The sequence below is a fragment of the Myotis lucifugus genome, unplaced genomic scaffold (assembly GCF_000147115.1).
Source record: "Myotis lucifugus unplaced genomic scaffold, Myoluc2.0 scaffold_130, whole genome shotgun sequence".
NCBI classification, from domain to species: Eukaryota; Metazoa; Chordata; class Mammalia; order Chiroptera; family Vespertilionidae; genus Myotis; species Myotis lucifugus.
Genome location: NW_005871178.1, coordinates 2,339,142 through 2,359,579, shown reverse-complemented (window position 1 = coordinate 2,359,579; position 20,438 = coordinate 2,339,142). Strand labels below are relative to the sequence as shown.

Sequence of the window (20,438 nt, the reverse complement as noted above, 5' to 3'; positions counted from 1 at the left end):
CAAGTCGCATAACTAGCTGGGGTGGGGGTGGGGTGGGCAGATCCCAGGTAGGCTGGTGAACCCACACTTCAAATACTGCCCAATTCTGAGTAGTCTGGAGGTATTCATTTTGTTTATAATTATGAAAAAAATTATTGGATTGAGCACAGTGACCCCAGGTCAGATTGTTTGCCTACACTTTTGAGACAGATACTATTTTCCAGAACATTCTCACAGCTGTGCCACAAACATTACCTGTTCCCAAGACATTTACCATTTAGCCTGAGGCTTCAAGGATGCCATATGTGACACTTTTCAGAAACAGTCACTCCTCTGTGGTTAGATGAGGTTCAACTTGACCAGTGTATTTGGGAGTAGGAGGTAATACAGTAAATATCACAGAGACGCTGGGAAGTTAGCAGTGCTGTGGAATCTGTCAAAGGACTGACTTAATTGAAGCTTGTTTTTGAAAAATGGCACTGCCTTTTAAAAAAGAAAACCAGGAAAGTTTTTGTGAAAATAATTTGTCAGTATTCAATATTCATGTGTATCACTATCTTTTATTTTCATTTATTCATTTCTTTTTAACTTCATTGACCGACGTTATTGTTTGTGTTCTGTCAGTTTAGGCCCTCGGCTAGGTGCTGAGGAAGCAGAGATTCCTTAAACAAGGGCTTTACCTTGAAAGAGCATTAAAGTATAGATGAGGAGGGGGTGACAGGCATGTAAACATCTCAGTTCCCTGAAGGTTGTGACCTTTGAATTGAGACCGTGAAGGTGCAGAGGTGCTCACTAGGTAGACAAGTTAGGGTAAGGATGTTCCAGGCAGAGAAGACCATGAACAAGACAAGATTAGACATTTCTCAGCCATCATATTGGTATTTACCCATTCTAAGGTGCGCATATTTTCATACCAGCACATCTCTGAAATCGCAACACCATGCACTAGTTTAATTGACAGTGCATGTTCTTACTGGTGCATAAAATGATGGTGGGCCTTACAATATACAGCATCTCAGATTTGATGAAAGAATGTGTGAATATGCTTTGCCTCCAAGTAGTATTTCTTGGGTGTGCTGTTCTAGCGGCTAATATGTCTTTGTTTTAGAGGTAGATATTAATTCCTTTTTACTGAGGTGGAAGGAGGCATGAAATGAGTGAGTTGCTTAGATAAATATATGACATTAAATTTGACAGAATACCTGACATATGGTGTAGCTTTTAATAGTCATGACTGGTAGGGATGGGACCTGGGGAGATAATTTGAGTGTCTTTTATACTGGACTAGGCTATGGACCATAGCCATTTTTTTCTGAGGTAAAAAGAGATTTGAAAAGCAAATGGCATGTAGTTTTATGGAATTTATAAAGATACTAAGTTCATGGTCATTGCATAAAAGTATATCCATTTTTCTCAATAAGGAGATGAAATCCTGATGGTACAGTGTTATGTGAGTTATGGAAACAGACTATCCATAACTTATCTTTCAAGGCACTAGAAGATGCATCAGATATAAGTTGCAGTGAAAGAGGTAGAGGGAAGGTTCTGCTTTGTGTATCTTTAAAAAAATTGAGAGAATTTTTCATTTAGAGCTAATGAAGCATCCAACACCTAACCACCCAGGTACCATGAAAATATACCCTAGTGGAATCTGTTTCTGCTCTGTCAGAAAATCCTTGTGTGGCCTTGGGGAAGTCAATGACCACTTGGATTTTAGTTTTCAGAGGGCTGGACTCCAGCAGGCTTCTTCCAGTTGAAGATGCTGGGACTCTCCCAGCACTTTTAAGGTCTGGTTTCATTGATGAGAGCATAGCCATTGCTGTAAGGTCTTGCTTATCCTTGAGTTTTGTGGGCTCTATGAAGAGAATATTACAAAAGATGACTGTCATCTTTGGGGCTATGGATTTAATTTTTGGGAAAACAAAATAGGAAATTGTATCCCCTAGGACTAAGGAAGGTTACAGTGGTGTTTTCCACCTACTTTGATCCCAACTATATCAATGAGAAACATGTGAATTTGGTGAGAAATATTTAGGGCCTGATCTGTTAAAAACTGAGGTCATACTTATTTTTGTTCATTTGAAATGGGAACAGAGTGTACAGTCACTGAGACTTGACCAGGTAGTTTGCAAAAAAAAAAATGTTTGTAGAAGTACATCTATGTAAAAAGAATGTCTAGAATGATTCAACCATTTTTATTTTTTTGTAAGTGAGTCATGACAGTGTTTGCCTTTCTCCTCTTTGCTTTTCCCTTCTCCCTAAGGACACAGATTTTTGTGGGTTTCTTTTTTTTCTTTCTCTTTTGGGTATGAACCAAATTTTACTACATTCAAAGATTGTTACAATAAAAAGAAAAAGCTATGCCTAATTATAATGAGTGTTTTGTTTATGGCTCTCATCCTGATTTTTTAAAAATTGGCTATATGTCCAATGACAATGTAGTGGGATGAAGAGGAGAAATCAAGAATGGAGAGACAAGAGCCAGACTCTCTCCTTTTAAAGAGGCTTTTTGGAAGGTCAGAATTGGAATGAAGTAAGCCAGTTAAAATATTAGCTATTCTAGAATAAACTTGGTTTGATATGAGTAAGCCCATCCATCTACTTATCACTTTTTTTTAATAATTTTTTTTATTGCTTAAATTATTACAAAGAGTATCCTTTAGGTAAGGAGATGATAAAATAATGTAAGTGGGCATTTGTATACAGAAGGAGCAAAATGTAAGCACGTTTTGAATGTGGTGATTCTAGATGACTTGTAGCATTATGTTTTTTTCATTGCAGTTAGAGGAAGCTTTTTGGTGATACCAATCCTAAAAAACAGATCCAAGGACTGTCTCTAAAGATGGGACCTGATAGAAGTGTGCACATGTGTGTATTTACTGATTTCTGATGTAAGGGACATGAAAGCTAACCTGATTCGTTTGTTTTTAGGGGTTCTTGGCTTTGGGCCTCAGTGCAAGTCCATTGGAAAAGGCAGCTGCAACAATCTAGTGGTCACCAGCAGCCCCATGATGGTTCAGCGACTGGGACCCATTTCACCTCCAGCAAGCCAGGTCTCTACAGCATGCAACCAGATCAGTCCTAGCTTACAGAAGGCAATGAATGCAGCCAGCCTGAATATACCTCCTTCAGATACCAGGTCTCATGTTACTTTTATTTCCCCCTTCTTATGGTGTAATCATACCCTGTGAGTGTTTTCCCTTCCTTTCTTGAACACACACACACACACACACACACACACACACACACACGCTCACTTGCTTAAGCCACCCTTTTAATTTGAGCTTTTTTAGGGGAATGTGTATAAAAATTAAGTATGTGCCATGTCATCTTAATTTGGAGGAATGGTTTAGGTGGTTTAACACCTGCTGTCTTGTGGTGTGAGTGAAATGAATGTCCAACTTGAGATGTTGGGCCTCCCTCATTGACTAAACTCCAGTGAATTAATTTGTCACTTCCTGGTGAGGCAAGTTATGTGTCAAGGCCTAGAAAATTGATATGTTCATGTGCATCCATCTTACCTGTTCATTTTCAGTGCGTATGTTGCAGTGTCTCCAGGCTGCTTTGTAACTGTTTTGTCTATAAATCTATCCCCCTATCCACCCATCTACCCAAGTACCTTATGTCTGCATAGTATACTAGTAATAGTTAAAGTTTAGGAAGATAGTAGAAAAAAATGAAGATTGAAATCATGAATTTCAAGACTTTATGATGTGTCTGGGACGGCATACTTTCAGGTATAAGTTACATAACATTTCACCACAGTGTCCAATTAGGTGCTAGAATAAGTAGGTCTAATAAATGCTGCTATCTCTCCATAGGAGGAAATTAAATAGGAAAAGGTAAATGAACCCCTCAGACAAATATATCTCTTAAGGTTGATATTAGAGGGGGCATGAAGACAAAATGCTGTGCAATGTGTAAGGTTCATTTCTATGTTTGAAATGAATTATTTTATCTTCTAGAAGTGCATTTTTGGAGAAGCTCAATCCAAAGTTTTTGCCTCTTAGTCCTGGCTCTGTTGTAACTGATTTTGCAAAGGGATTTGACTCCTGGACTGAACCTGTGCTTCCTCTTCTTGGGGAGGAGGAGGCTGGAAATCTACTGAAAAGCCTTACAGTTCTGGGATCCTGTTTCTTCTACTTCCTCCTTCCTTTCCTTCTGTCTCTCCTTCCCCTTCTTGTAACTTTGCACTTTCCTCCTACCTGCTGTTTGAGACTCAGAAATCATAGCTCCTGGATAACTTTTTATGCCAATTTTTTTTCATGATAGGGAAACTTGTTTTTCACCTGAGATTTTTTGTGAGGGGAAGCTGCTGCTGTCATTTCCCCATTGATGATTAATGCCTTGAGGGCCTCCTCAGACTTGCTGAATGTTGCATGTAAAATTAACTGTACTCGTGGGGTAGGTGTCATTGGGAAGCCTTCAGCTCCCTGTCGGTGGCAAGTCCAGCCTATGCCTAGAAGGCAGAGAGTCATAATTAATGGAGAAACTGATGGGTAGGCCTGGCACAAGCTGCTGCGACCATCTATCTAATGCAGTCTCTTGACCAGGGAAGTGTTATTATGTCAGTGTTTTCTGCCATATTTGGTTCCTTAGCATAATTTTATATCCTTAAAAGACAACATCTTAAAGATGCACTGACTTAGGTTTTTGACTATGTATTCTGTGAGTCCTCCTATTGAAATAATTCTTTTTGCAGGATGGGCAAAAAACAGGAGTTGGAAAGGGGCTTGGTGAAGTATGAAACTTACTTTTAGCAATTTGAAAAGGTCACATTTGTAATGCTTGGTTTGTGTGTTCTTTCAGAAGAGAGAAAGGACAGGAAGCAACAGTTTAACTTGAAGGTGTTTGCTGCCTAGAAATAAGGATGGAGAGAGAATCAGCTTTGTGTTTTATCCAAGAGGAGAGTGTTGTGAAGTGAAGGCAGGAACTGTTCAGTTTGAATGATGACTACCCTATAGACAGCTGTAAATTTTAATGTTTTTCTTGATTATCTATGTAATTCTTACTTATTATAGAAAATATGGAAAAGCACAAGGCAATAAATGATAGTCATCCTGCATCTGACCATGCACAGGCAACCATGGGTGGAATTTTAATATACAACCTTCTAATTCAGCGGTTCTCAACCTGTGGGTTGCGACCCCTTTGGGGGTCGAAGGACCCTTTCACAGGGGTCGCCTAAGACCATCGGAAAACACATATATAATTACATATTGTTTTTGTGATTAATCACTATGCTTTAATTATGTTCAATTTGTAACAATGAAATTGGGGGTCACCACAACATGAGGAACTGTATTAAAGGGTCGCGGCATTAGGAAGGTTGAGAACCACTGTTCTAATTATATGCAAACACATAAGCATAGGTTTTTCTTTGTATCAGATTGATCTAATAATCTACGTAGTGTTATAATTACTCTGTTTAGTTAATATAAACTCTTTCTTTTGTAACAAAAGTCTTCAGCATCATATAATGGCTTCTTCCTACCTAAGATTCCATTTTATTTAAAAAGCATATAAATACAACTATAATTTTTTATCAGTCTCTTGTTACTGGGCATTTATTTTCCCTTTACTTAAATACTTTAAGTAACACTGTACTTGTTCAATCCTATAAATAGTATTTTGTTGCTTATTTCTGGTTATTAGAATAATTTCTTAGAAATAAGATTTGCTGGAAATGTATAGTTTTGAGCATTTTGATGTGTATTCTTCAACGTACCACAGAAAAGCCTTACCCGTTTATAAACTCACCAATAGTCTTGAGAGTTCCTGCTTCCTCATATCTTATCAAATATAGGAATTACTATTTTTATTACTTTGCCAATTTGATGTGCAAAATTTTATTTTTTAAAATTTGCATTTCTTAATTACTGATAACATTGAGTAGATAGTATAGATTTACTGACTGTATTTCTTCTTTTGACCCCTTTGAGTATTTTTTTCTGGAGTGCCTCATCCTGGGAAAAGCACTCTTCCTTAGCTTTGTTGGATTCTGTGTACTCCAGTGATGAGAATCATACCCTAATGCTGTATATTTGCCTTCATTAATTTCCCAACCATTTCTGACTAGCCCTACTTAATGAGAAATGCAAACTATACCTTACCCTCCTAAAGATCCAGGAGCCATTCTTGATTTAGGCATTGCCAACACTCTGCAAAACGAAGACCGTGTATATATTTTCCCTAAAGTGTTGAGGCTGAGGCACTGATAAATAACCTCATTACAGTCACTTCATATTCAAATCTGGCAAAAGTTGGGAAGAAGAGATTGCATGCTACTTGCCTGGGTTTTGTAGATGTTTAGTTTTGCGAGTGCTTTCACGTCTATTGTGATCCTATATTTTGTGATCGAATATTTATAAACTTCCTGCAAGTATTATCCCTGTTTTATAGATAATGGACCCAAAACACAGGAAGTCTAAAGACTTTGTCTTGTATCACTAGTTTTTCAGTTACAAAGTTGAACCACCAATCTAATAATGTCATTCCAGATCCAAAAAGGCACCCATTTTTCTCTCCTAAACCGGCACTTACTGAGCTGATTTCTGGGGATGGAATTTCCTTGAGTTTCCTTTTGGGTTGGACTGTGTCCACAAAGCTCAGAGGAGGCCAAGGGGCTGAGAATGGAGTCTGGGCTGTAAGTTCTAACACTTTATAAAACCATTCTGTGTTTAGATGCAGTACTAATTCTTTCAGGGGAGATATCTCTCTCTCTCTCTCTCTCTCTCTCTCTCTCAGTTTGTCTCTCTCTCTCTCTATCTCAGTTTGAGGAATTGCACATGATCTATAAGTTAGTATTTCTTTTGATCTTGGCCTTGAACCAAGCCATTCACTTTGGCCATCACTCCTCTTATGGCCCCATGAGAGTTACTGAATTCTTGCTTCACTAGCCATCCTAACCTGTTTCACTGATAGTTTCTGAATTTCTCATATTGGTTTTATTTTGTTTGAGCTATATTGCTTTTCTTTCACATAAAGCTCCAAATTAACCAGTCACCAAAAATAATATCCCAAGGATCAGATGACCATATGGAAATGGAGATTGCTCTCAGTAAGGTGACAGAACCACAGCTCTTTGTCACTTTCTTTCCCATAGTCCTGGTGTGCGTAGCAGCAGGGGCTATAAGAGAGAGTCCTTTGGAACCCTTCACAGTCATTCAGCATGTTGTTGCAGAAAGAGAACAGAAAATGTGGGTTTCAGTCACAGCTTGTGTGACTTTAAGCCTGTTATACCAGGTCCTTTAATCAAGCAGAGCATTATGAACCACATGTGGGATATGATGTGGGGAAATCAATGGAGGATGTATGTGGTCCAACTGGTAGGTGATTGCCTATCAAATGCTGCTTCATTTGTACTTCTATAAGGAATTTTTTGTTGTTTTTAATCCTCATTAGAGGATATTTTTTCCATTGATCTTTAGAGAGTGTGGCAGGGAGGGAGGACTGAGGGAGAGAGAAAAAGAGAGAGGGTAGGAGAAAGAGAGACATATGTGAGAAAGACTCATGGATTGGTTGCTTACCATTCAACCCAACCAGGGGACTGGAATATAATCTGCAGCCCTTTGGTATGAGGGCTGATTCTCTAACCACTGAGTAACCCACTGGCCAGGCTTCTATAACGAATTTGGTCCTTAAGAAGAAGTTACTTTATTTATTTTTTAAATATATTTTTATTGATTTCAGAGAGGAAGGAAGAGGGAGAGAGAGACAGAAACATTAATGATGAGAGAGAATCATTGATTGGCCACCTTCTGCATGCCCCATACTGGGGATCCAGCCTGTAACCCAGGCATGTGCTCTGACTAGGAATCAAACCGTGACCTCCTACTTCATAGGTCGATGCTCAATCTCGGAGCCATGCCGGTCAGGCTAAGAAGAAGTTATTTTACTTAGTTACTGACTAGTTACTTTCTTAATCAAAAATTTTTTGGAAACTTATGTATCTTAACACTCTGGTGGGTGCTGGGGGAGATGAAAATGATCCCTTCTGTGGAAAGGCTTTGAATTTTATTGAGGAAGTTAGCTATGTTTAAGGCACAGTACAGGCAGCCAGTGTATAACATCTTTGGAAAGAGGTCTCTGATTGAGAGCTAGTGTATTTGGGGGAGGTTATGGGTTAAAACTCTGAAAGGTAAAAGATCTGGGTAATTGTACAGGAGGGATGAGGGCCAATAGGTAAAGGCCATTTGTTGTAAATTTTATTCTTATTACATGTTGAGATAGAAGAGAGAATTCTTTATGTATATTATTGCCTTAGTGAATAGAATATAGACGTTGCTTTCTGAAAAAAGTATATGGTAACTGTCTTAGAAATTGATGTTTGAGGAGTTAAGGAACATGCCTGCATGGGGCTATGCTCAGATTTAAATTGAGTCGTAGTTAAGTATCATTTAAGTATCATTTGAGAAAAGTATGAAATATCTCTGGACAATGGAACAAATAAACATGTCTCAGTGTAGGCTGCCCTTCCATCAAATAATATAATTACATATACAGAGTACATACAAGTGGATAAAATACTTTCTGCCTGCTATTTGCTGCTTAAAAATCTGAAATGCGTTAGTGTGACAGTGACCAGGCAAATGCAGCATTTGAGAATGTTCTGTAAACTCTCTCAACCTTGGGGCATAAAGCAAAGTCAGTTGTCTTTTCCTCATATATGACACAACTACTGATTTTTCTTGGGTCAGAAAGCAATTCCTGAATCTCCCTGGGGAAGGGACCAAAAGGTCCTTGACATTCAATCACCAGGAACCTTCACCTGAGTTCTGCAGGGAGAGCTGCACGCTGCAGGTGTGCTGGGAAAATAATTGAAAGTGTCCATGGGGAATTCAGAAACAGATGGTTCAGAAACCACTTTGGGGCTTGCAAAAGGACTTCAGCCCGAATATAAGGATGTAGACCAAGAAAAAAAATTTGTGTCAAGGGCAACTGGACGTACATTCCTGCTGTGTTTGTCATTGGTAAACATTACTTCACCTGATGGAAACATCACATCCATAATGGTGTTATCTATCACCTTATACTGTGCATTTCGGAGCTGAGATATTTTCTGGCTAATATCTCATGCTTATAGGAAGCAGTGTTCCTGGTTTCCATTTTATAAAAAGGAGCAAGAAGAGCAGATGGGGTGAGAATGCTTCTCTTTTCCCTCAGTTCCTTTGGAAGCAGTATATGGGAAGATATATATATATATATGTATATATATATTATTTTGTTTTTGATTAATTTTTTGTCAGAAAAAAGATCTCTAAAATCCAATGTAGGAACATATAAGTAAGCCAGGTTTTTCTGATATTCATCATGTCTGATTGAGAAATACAGTGAGTTATTTCTAGCTTTTGTAACAAATTTTCCATCCAAGGGACAAAGGTTTTTCTCTTCAGTGATTTTTTAAGGCAATGATGCCATAGTAAAGCAAAATGAATTTTAAGGTGGCCAGACTACATTAGAAACCATTTTGATATGCAGGTAAATACTGTTACATGAGGCATGCTTTGAAAAAGGGTAAGAAGAACAGGAGAGGGATTGTTGCAAAATGAAGAAATTATTATTATATATCCTGGATGACATTTTGACTTCCAGGATTTACTTTTTTTCAAGTCAAGCATGGGTTTATGTTTTACCTCACCAAATTGATCTTCCTCAAAGACTGGGACTTTGTGTGGACTTGTATTCCTTGCAGTGCCTATTTGTAGTGTGTTGCACACAGTAGGTACTTAATAAATACTTGCTTATTTGGTTTGCCGTGACACAGGCATCAATAATCATTCCTAGGTCTCGAATTTTTCCCGTACATTAAAAAATGTTTAAAAAATAAAGCAAGGACTATTTATTATCATTAAAGTATTAAGATTACGTATAACAATCAATCTTTTGTTTTATTAGTCCGGTGAGCATTAGCCTTTATTGTTCTTGGTAAAATGTTATTTACCTGGAACTAAAAGCCTTGGTGTTATCTTAGCCAAAGAATGTGTGTTTAGCCGGGAATGTAATTAGGGGAACTACTTAAGGGATTGTCAATGTTCTTTTAGCTCTTAAGCAATTTATATCCTGCTAAAATGTTTGTCTTTTTTTCCCCCCCTTCTGGCTGCTGTTCTAGGTCCCTTATTTCACGTGAATCTTTGGCATCCACGACTTTGAGTCTGACGGAAAGTCAGTCAGCGTTGAGTGTGAAACAAGAGTGGACTCAAGGCTACAGGGCTCTCCCTTCGCTCTCTGCCAACCACAGCTCTCAGAATGGCACTGACCTAGGTGATCTCTTTAGCCTTCCTCCGGGGACAGCCATGTCCAGCAACAGTGTCTCTAACTCTTTGCCAGCCTACCTTTTTGGCATGGAAAATAGCCACTCTCCTTACTCTAGTCCCCGCCACTCTTCAGCCAGGTCACATTCGGCCCGCTCCAAGAAGAGAGCCCTGTCCCTGTCCCCGCTGTCCGATGGCATTGGCATAGACTTCAATACCATCATTCGCACCTCTCCCACGTCCTTGGTCGCCTACATCAATGGGTCCAGGGCTTCCCCGGCCAACATGTCGCCGCAGCCCGAGGTCTATGGGCATTTCCTGGGGGTGCGCGGGAGCTGCATCCCCCAGCCATGTGCAGTGCCCAACAGCCAGAAGGGTGTGCGGGTGGCCGGCAGCGGCCTGGTGCTCCCGGCTTACGAGGATGACTGCGCGCTGGAGTATGAGCGCATGCAGCAGCTGGAGCATGGAGGCCTCCAGCCCCTGGTCAACAACATGGTGGTGCAGCATGGCCTGCCCGGGCCCGAGGGCCAGCCAGCCGGCCTGCTGAAGACGGAACGACTGGATGACTTCCCGGGAGGGGCTCTAGACCTGCCCTCCGCGTCTCCTCTGCCTCCTCTGCCACCCCAGCCCCAAGGCCCCCCTCCCCCCTACCACGCCCACCCGCACCTGCACCACCAGGAGCTGGTGCCCCATGCCCAGACACTGGCCCTGGAGGAGGATGGGGACATGGACGACATGGGGGGCAAGCACTGCTGTCGCTGGATCGACTGCAGCGCCTTGTATGACCAGCAGGAGGAACTTGTGCGGCACATTGAGAAGGTGCACATAGACCAGCGCAAAGGGGAAGACTTCACCTGCTTCTGGGCAGGGTGTCCTCGGAGGTACAAGCCATTCAATGCCCGCTACAAACTGCTGATCCACATGCGAGTCCACTCCGGAGAGAAGCCCAACAAGTGCACGGTGAGTTTTCCAAAGCTCCTGGGCGCCCCTGGAAAGTGCATGTGTTTTTCCACAGTTGGCCCACAAGTCAGGGGACATTTTCTCTTTATGAGATTTGGATGGTGCATGGGGGTCTAGGTATCCATGAGATTTGACTCCTCTTCAGTGTGAGGAAGGGGAACGTTTCTTTAATTATTAGCTGCTGGGTATCCCTTCGCTTCTTGATTCTATTCTGCAAATGTAAATGATCTACCATGTCAGGGGACATTGATCTGCCACAACATCCAAAATGTTGGAAAGTAGATGCCTGCCAGGCACCAACGTGAAGTTGCTGAAATGTGCAGGGCAGAGGAACACACACTGCACCCCCAGTAAGCTTTATGTCTTTTTCAAAGCAAATATTTTGTGATTTTTTCTTTCTCTCTAATGACCGGGCTAGTAATGGGGTCGGGGAGGGGGGCTGGTTCTGATATTTGAAAGGAACTCACATTTAGCCACTTGGCTAGTAAACACCTCTTGCCTGTGTGAACCCTCTTGCCTGCCTCCACACTGCACACTCCAGGGTTGTGAGGCTAGTTAATGATTTATAGCTGGCATAAAACACCCAGGGGATGCCACAGGGCCAGAATCTCATAGAATCTCACTGAACTTTGAGGAGAGAGCATTTTGTAAAGTAGTATGGGAGAAAGAACCAAGAGGGAAATGTCCCTTTGGCATTGAAGGAAGTGAGCATGGTGTCTCTTTTTTCCTCTGCCTCCCCCTTTCATAACATCAGTCCTGGAACTATCTCTGTTTCTTGGCAAAATTGACTCTTTTTTTTTTAATAATATGGCTCTGAAATGATTTCACAATCATCTCACACCTCACAGAAACCCTCCGTGTTTATAAGCAGGACATCACCCTTGGGATCACAGACAGTTTTGCACAATCTCAGACAGCTCACTTAACTCTTGGAAAAAAGAGCATGCGTTTTATATTAGTTTAGATGGACAGGATTATTTCTTTTAGAGCTAAATCTGAGAATCGTAGGTACTCCCTGGATATTGAATATGCTACAGGTCACTAAATGTGTGAAATATAGAAATCATTTTGAAAAGGAACTTAGTTAGACCAGGATCCCCTAGACAGAATTCCTTCTTTCTGTAGTATATCCTGATGATAAATCATCTGGACCATGTGTATGTTGATTATAGATTGGTCAAGTTGTCCCATTCATGTAAAAGCAAACCAAGCAGATGATAGCTATCATGCAAGTATTAGGTACACTTTTTCGCCATTCAGTATTTTTGAAAGAGTTTTAAGAATTTCTGGCAGAATGAAATTGCATTTTTCATTGTTACATTATGCCCCATGTTGTGATTTTTCTTAAGGAAAACCTGAAGCTGATACATGGTGAGACTGCCAGGTTATAGGAGTGAAAAGAATAATTACATTCCAGGTGGCAAAATGCTACTCTTTCAGTAGGGTTCTGCATTAAAAATGCCAGAAAGAGACAAGCAATTGAAGGCAATTCCATTTACTCTGCTTGGAACACAGAGGCCTATTGCAAGCAGGAAAGACATTTAGTCTCCGAACGAAAGCAGTCCAAACTTTTAGTTATGACTAATTCTGGCTGAAAATAGTGTGCTGGATTTGGTTTTACTGAAAACAACAACACAACAACAACAACACACCAAAAACACATAAAGGCTTAAATTATCCAAAAAATGTTTTTTGCATTGCAAAATTAATTTTTGTGCAGTAGGACTCCCCATTTTCCCACTGTTCTTAACTCTGCAAAGGCATATAACAAGTTGACTTTTGCTAAAGTGCATGATGACTATTAAAAATAGAAATACTTAAGTGGAAGAATAAGAGGTGGATGTTTGTATGCCTTTGCAAAGCTTTCCATTGTATTGTCCAGGATGGGTATGGGAAGTGATTTCTCTCTCCCCTAAGCTGCCCACTTCCCACTTCTAAATGGAATCTTTGCAAAATTCAGATTGTGGGATTTATTCCATATCAAATTTAGAACCACAAAGCATTTACTTACACATGTTATAGTGAAAATGTATTTATACAAAACAGGATTTCTTAGGAGCTGACTTACACTGCAGTTCTAGTCTTGGGACTATGTATTTTTAGCAGGAAGACATCCATTTTCATATAACACATATATATCATGAACATTATGTCTTCTGAAAACTGTTATGTTGCTACATGTCATTTGCCTGATTTGTAAGGCCAAAGCTAACTGGCAACAAATAATTTTCTGTGAAAATTTAGCAGTCTTCTCAAGTTGTAGTCTATTGATAGAAGACATTGTGCTTAATGTGAATGCACATCTGAAAAAGATGCATTTGTCTGCTTTTGGTAAAACCAGTTGTTACACTCTTAGAATCCAGACACAAAGAACTGTTAAAACCAAAATGTTTCATCTCCTACTGCTTTGAAATCTGATGGTAGTTGATTCAAAGCTCAAGATCCTTGCCAAGGAAAATGACCACATTCCCCTTTTGGAGACATGCAGTGATCTTTGGGTTTTTGTGGCTATGTCACATGCTGCAAAAGCTAGGAGCACTTTAAATTGGTTCATGTATGTTTAACTGTGATTAATTTTCTGTGGATCATAGTTAAAGTTAGTCATCATTTTCACTCACTTATTGACCCTAGAAAGAGGTAGTGACCCAATTGTGTAGGTGAGCATGGCTATAAGCAGCACAGTGAGTATCTGGAGTCATGGTAGACGAGAGTGTGTGAAAGGGCTACTCAGTGACAGCTTGCTTACAGTCAGAGGCTGCCACTGGTATCCTCCTTCGACGCCAAATTCCATGTCATGCACGGGAGATGCATTCTCAGAATCCCTGATTGTAACTCAGAACTCTGGGATTCCGACTACTTAAGGTTCTAGGTGGCAGAACTGGGGTAGGGTCGTTAATGTATTATTCGGTTAACTTAGTGGAAGAAGAAATTGTTTCTTTTCTCTTTCCCATCCAAGAAACTCCACCCTTCTATATATCTCATCCTATTGCTTCTATGGAAAGTCAAACCAGGTGCTTTCTTTCCAGGCCTGGCCTGGATTACAGAGATAAACCCAGCCAATGTCCAAGGCCTTGAGAAGTAAAGGCCTTCTTAGGCAAACAGGCAGAACTCAGTTAAATCAGAAACTGAGATATGACAATATTATCTTAAAAATATCTGAGTCCATTCACTGCTGTTTACTAACTCAGGTAATTCCTAGGTGCAAAATCATTCTATTTAAACCTTCCTGAATTTAGACAAACCCCAACACTGATGAATCTTAGAATTAACAGAACTTTTGAGCATTTCTGGGTATAATTGTGCTAAATTTTGTTACGTTTTTCTGAGATGATAGGGTTTCTAATTCCCAAGTAAGAACAAGTCTCTGAGTCTGAATTTCTTTCCTCAACCCCTAAATTTCAGATTCCTAAAAGTGTAACCCAAAACTATAGATGTACACTAACCATCTCTAACAGTATCCATAGTAATGGTTCATAGTAATGGTTCCAACAGAGTGTATGCTGAGCATGTTTTTACTGTAGGTCTTTTTGCTATTAAGTTGAAGAGTGTGCAGTGCCTGGGTAGCATTCCCAGGAAGGTATGACTTGAATGAGCTGAAGCTTGCTCACTTGGCTAGTATGCCTCGGGAGAAAGCCTATCTGATGGGAGCAGAGTAAGTAGAGGGACAGGATCCTGTTGCCAGGGTTTGGAACACTGATGGCTTCCTTTGTGCACAATAGAAAGCAGTTGTGCTGGGAGGTTAGGGAGTGTTAATAAGGGAATTAAGGGGAATGTGGGTCGCCACTTAAATTTTGCTTATTTTTCCTGGATGAATTTTATCCAATAGCAAAAAGGAATTTTGCAAAACTTTTACCCACCCACAGATTTTCACGAAAATGTCACTGACCAAAGACAGCTTTGAATTTTGTATGAATTGACTCATTTCTCCACAGGCATTTTGCCTGGCAAAATCCAGAGTATTTGCTTTGGCTTGAATACTGGGCAAGTTTGCTTTTTAAGTAACATTGGATTATGAGTACAAGAAAATAAATACAGAGCTAGGCCATGTCCCCATTCCTCTTTAATGGACTGATTTATGGGTTCATGGGCCAGCATTAGCCATGAAAGACATTTCTTGAGGAAAAGTAAATTCAATATAAACCATAGAAGGTTTTTTCCACATCCTTTATTTTGTTATTTTGATAAGACTTGGTGTTGATGTGGTGACCACGATAATACGACCAGAAGAGACCTTAGGAAAATGCCATCTAAGCATAATTATTAGTTACCACTCCACAAGCTTCATTTTGGTGCAATTAATAAGTTCTCATGTTGTCAAGTATTGATGAAAGTACGGAGAATGGGGAATGCTTTTAATATTGCTGGCGAGAGTAAATTGGTGTAACTACTTTGGAAAAAATTGGAAATATCTAGGACAGAAGAAGGTAAGGATATCCAAAAAAACCATGTCTGAGTGTCTCCCCAACCTAGAGAAACTCTTACATATGGTGGCAGGAAGACACACAAACAGGTATTTATTGCGCCTCTGCTTTTAAAACGGTAAATAAACTAAGTATCCATAGATAAGGTAAATCAATGAACTGTGGTTTATTCCTAATGAAATAGTATAAGGGAGTTTAAAATTAATGAACTAGATATAAACCTCTATATAGATTGGAGAGATGCTAATATGGATATATCTCAAAAAACCATGTTGAATGAAAACTTAAATGCCAAAGGATATACACAGTGTAATACAATTTATGTACCTTTAAACACACACTAAGCAATATTACATAGTCTTTGTAGGTACATAATTACTTGTGTACAATAAACTGGTGTGGTCAGGATAAACAGTAACCTTAAGATAATGGATACTTCTAGAGAGCAAAGAAATAGGAAGAAATAGGATATGGGAATTTTGTTTTATCTTTTTTTCCCCCCAACAAGTGAGAGAACTGAAACAAATACAGCAATATATTAATTTCTTTTTAGCTTGGTGGTGGTAGCATAGGTATCACAAGTATCTTAAAATAGTTTCTATGCTTTGCTGCCTGTGTTGAAATATTCCATAACTATAAGTATACATTTTTATTTAAAAGTATAAGAAAATCAATAAGTATAACACTAATTCCCGTCCACACATACCATTTTTTTTTCAGATGAGGGGAACAAAGCCTAGAGATTTAAGTGATTTTTCTAAGAGTAGTAAATTGTTTGACTGTTGCCTACTTAGTGCCTCTAGGGCAGTGGTCCTTGAATGACTGTGGAATCCCTAAAAGAGCTTTATAAAATATGCATACCTGGGTCCCACCCCCAGAGTCTGTGATGTAATTGCTCTGGGTTGCAGCTTCCCTGGTGATTCTAATGGGCAGCCAAGGGTGAGAACCAGTGCTCTCAAAGCTTTCATGTCCTGACATTGAACTCTAGATAAATGGAAGCCTACCTTGTCATTTTAATCAAGGTGTAGGGAGGCAGTGTTTAGGAGGAGTACATCTTCATTATCATCCATGCCCTGATAGTGATTAGGGTAATTTCATATTCCCTTGGAACAAAATTCAGGGACAAGAGATAAGATAATAGAGTGATTCAAATAGTGGCAGAAGGCTTTCAATTGAGTGTCCATTTCCTATTCAGAGTATACTTTCTCTACAATTAATAGTCAGTTAAGGTTGGGATGAAACTGTGCTGAGCAATGTCTATCATCACCACCTCCTTGCCTCCCTGAGTTAAAAGTGGAACTGACAAATCTGTCACATCACTTGCATTTTTAAAGGTAAGAAGAGAGAGTGTTCTGTCTTCCAAATATAATGCAGCCTTTCTGCTTTTAATATAAAGTGATCTTCAAAACATTTTTGCTACTCTGGATATTTCTGGAGAATTAGTAAGTTACCAAAATATTTAGTTTTCCTTTTTATCAAATCTTCCTGAAGTGATTAAATAAATAAAATTATCATTAATATCCTCTTTGTCTCTTGAGGCTGAAACACCACAAGTGAAACATCTGGTAAAGATCAGAGAGAGTGTAGCTTCCAAATTGTATCAACAAGGCATCAGTCTGTCAAATATTTAATGCAAACTCAATAATTAAAAAAACTACAACTAAATTACAAGATTCCGCGCCCCCCAACAATTTTACATAAGAAAGAGATACTGGCATATTTATCTGTGTATATACATGTTCGCTATACTGTGTAGACATATACGTGTCACCTTAAATTACAAACTTCTTATAGGTAAAAGCAAAACTGCAGAAATTCTCATCAGAAGGGGTATTAACCACAGTTTATTAGGCATCTGTCAGGCCGTATTTCACATCCCCAAACACAGTTTAGAAGCCTTCCATTAGTAGTGGCTTAATTTTATTTTCCTTTAGAAGACATTTAATCCATGTTACCTGGGGAGCTGGCCTGTCATGAACTTTGCTCTGTGAAAGTACATTTGTGGCAGATTTGGGCAAATGTTTTAAAGCAAATCATGGTTTATGTTTCTTTGCACTGCAATTCTAGGATTAATGGAAAAAACAACAGATAATGAGAGAAACCCTAAGAGGTTAAATATTTGAGGCTTTCTCCTCATTGAGCAAAATCATTAACTACATGACAGTTAATGTTCGTTTTAGCTCATATTTGTTTTGTGGTTTCTCTAATTTCCATGCCCCGAAATAATGTTTTTAAAATTAGAAAGAATTATCTAGATCTTTTTCATAAATGATCTAATTAAGGGAATATATTTCAAACCTTTTGAGGTTTATTCCTATATAGATTTTAAAATGTATGTTTCTTAGTTCATTCAGACTGTACCAGTGTGGAAAATTAGTTTGGTAATTTATTAGTGATGCCTTTTGTGACCTTTGGAATATTTTTTTGATTACCTGTATTTTGAGTGGTCAAGTTGACATCTTGAGTTCAGAAAGAATTTGAACTCAAATTCTGTGTGTAGAGTGAAAGACCAAACACATTTATTTTTCCAAAAAAGAGATAGTCGGATTCTCTTTGATCTTTCAGAAGTGTTTCTTCAAGCTCTGAGTAGAATGATATGGAAAAGAGATGTTAATTGTTTTTCCAGGCAGATTTAATAGTTTCTACTGTAGTTATTGAGTCAAGGCTTCTAGATTATAAAGAAGACAATGGGTGTTGTAACCCTGGCCAGTGGATGTGTGGTAGACACAGACCATAGGCACGGGCAGGCAGATTCAATTTTCCATCTGTCTGATCCTGGACTGCCTTCATCCAGAGGGGAGGAGCTGGGTTAGTCTAATAGGTGTCATCACTCATATAAGAGGTTGGTGTAGATAGGAATTTGGTGAGAACGTGGAATGAAACCTGTGTTTTCTGATTTCGCAGCACAGTATTTATTTTTACTTTCTTGGGCCATATAAAATGTACTTGAGTAGGAAGAATGACTAATCCTTTTGAGGGAGAATTTTGAAGAACTAAAAAAAAAAAAGTGAAACTTGTTGAGAAATTAGAAAATGAGATGACATGGTTCTGGGTGGGCAGGGGCAATGTGCTCCAAACTTAGGGTGACCATATAATTTATTATTTAAATCAGAACACTTTTGAGAGTAGAAGGGGTTTAGTTATTGGGAGACCAGAATGTATAGCTATGCAAATAGTATATGCACTGATATGTTCATACTGGCCGGGCTATACAAATTGTTTTAATGGAAAAATGGGAAGAAACTTGGAGCTATGTTTGTAGAGGCTGGGCAGGCTCCTTAGAGGAGGTGACTGCATTTTGAAACAGAGAGTAATCTATAATAATAAAAGCGTAGTATGCTAATTAGACTGGACAGCCGAATGACCTTCTGGAAGTCATTCCGGATGTCCTTCACGACGAAGCTGTGGCGGGGGCCAAGGCAGAGGTGGTTAGGGGCCATCAGGCAGGCAGGCAGAGGTGGTTAGGGGTGATCAAGCAGGCAGGCGAGCAGTTAGGAGTGGTCAGGCAGGCAGGCAGAGTGGTTAAGGGTAATTAGGCAGGCAGACGAGTGGTTAGGGGCAATGAGGCAGGCTGGCAGGTGAGCGATTAGGAGCCAGCAGTTCCAGATTGCAAGAGGGATGTCTGACTGCCAGTTTAGGCCGGATCCTACATGTCTGACTGCCAGTTTAGGCCGGATCCTACAGGAATCCCTGAGGGATTGGGCCTAAACCAGCAGTTGGACATCCCCCAAGGGGTCCTGGATTGTGAGAGGGTGCAGGCTGGGCTGAGAGACCCCCCCACCCCCGCTGTACACAAATTTCATGCACTGGGCCTCTAGTTCTTACAGAAAAAGGGAAGGAGGCCATTTAAGTGGAGGCACTACACCATGTGATAACACAAGGGTGTGAAAGAGCCCAGGGAAAGAAACAAGTCCTAAGTAGTTTGATGACCCAGAATAGGTAGGAGTGGGAAGTGAGGCTGAAAGTTTACCCTGGGCAAATCACAAAGAACTTGTCCTATCCAATAGGGATGAATGTTTTTAAAATTAGAAAGAATCATACACCTAGTTAATACAAATGCAAATATAGTTAGTATAATAATTAATTTCAGGAAATAGCATCACTGAGTATGCTTTAGTGCATGTGAATTGAAACTTTGATTTCTCCCAAACCATCTCAATTGTCTCTTAAAGTTTATAGTTTAATTCTTCATTAAAATGTATCTCTTGGCAGCAATCATATAACACAAATTATTCTTATGTCCAGTGGTCAGCCAGGGAAACACATAAGTGGAAACAAGCATAAAAGCGTTTTCTATAATGGACTTTAAAGAATTAAAAACTTGGGGAAGACTAGAGACCAAAGCTATTTGATCAGTGATGTCAAATGATTAAAATGTGGACAGAGGCTGCATACATTATCGTGTATGAGTAGCCTTCCATTAGCCAAATATTTCCTTTTATAATCTGTAAAGAGAGTAAAGTACTGTTAAACAAAGGTTTCGACGGGCACTCATTATGCTAAGCCTGTCAAACCCTTTTAAAGATCTCCTCCCCACCCTCTACTGTTTAGATTTATTTTGGATTTTTTTTCTTCTCAGACTGAATTAATGCAGAATAGAGCTAAATGTTTGAGATGGACAGAGGAGTACTCCCACAGTACCTGGCCCAATTATTAGATTAATTTATACTAGACCCCCCCCCAAATATATATATATTATATATAATTATACCTACCTACCTACTATTTACTTACCCTACTACCTACCTAGCTATGTGCATATGACTATATATGTATCAATCAGTAACTCCAAATATCCATACATACATGGATAATGATGGGAATA

The 20,438-nt window shown here is 39.4% G+C and overlaps 1 protein-coding gene across 1 annotated transcript in view; it reads left to right on the top strand.

Annotated features, from left to right (window-relative positions):
* GLIS3 (GLIS family zinc finger 3) overlaps positions 1-20,438 on the top strand; it is a 439,240-nt gene that overhangs the window by 142,034 nt on the left and 276,768 nt on the right. Inside the window, exons 3-4 of the mRNA XM_006094116.3 lie at positions 2,911-3,118; positions 10,091-11,192. Of these exons, the coding sequence (XP_006094178.1) occupies positions 2,911-3,118; positions 10,091-11,192 (1,310 nt within the window). The remainder of the gene's footprint in view (positions 1-2,910; positions 3,119-10,090; positions 11,193-20,438) is intronic.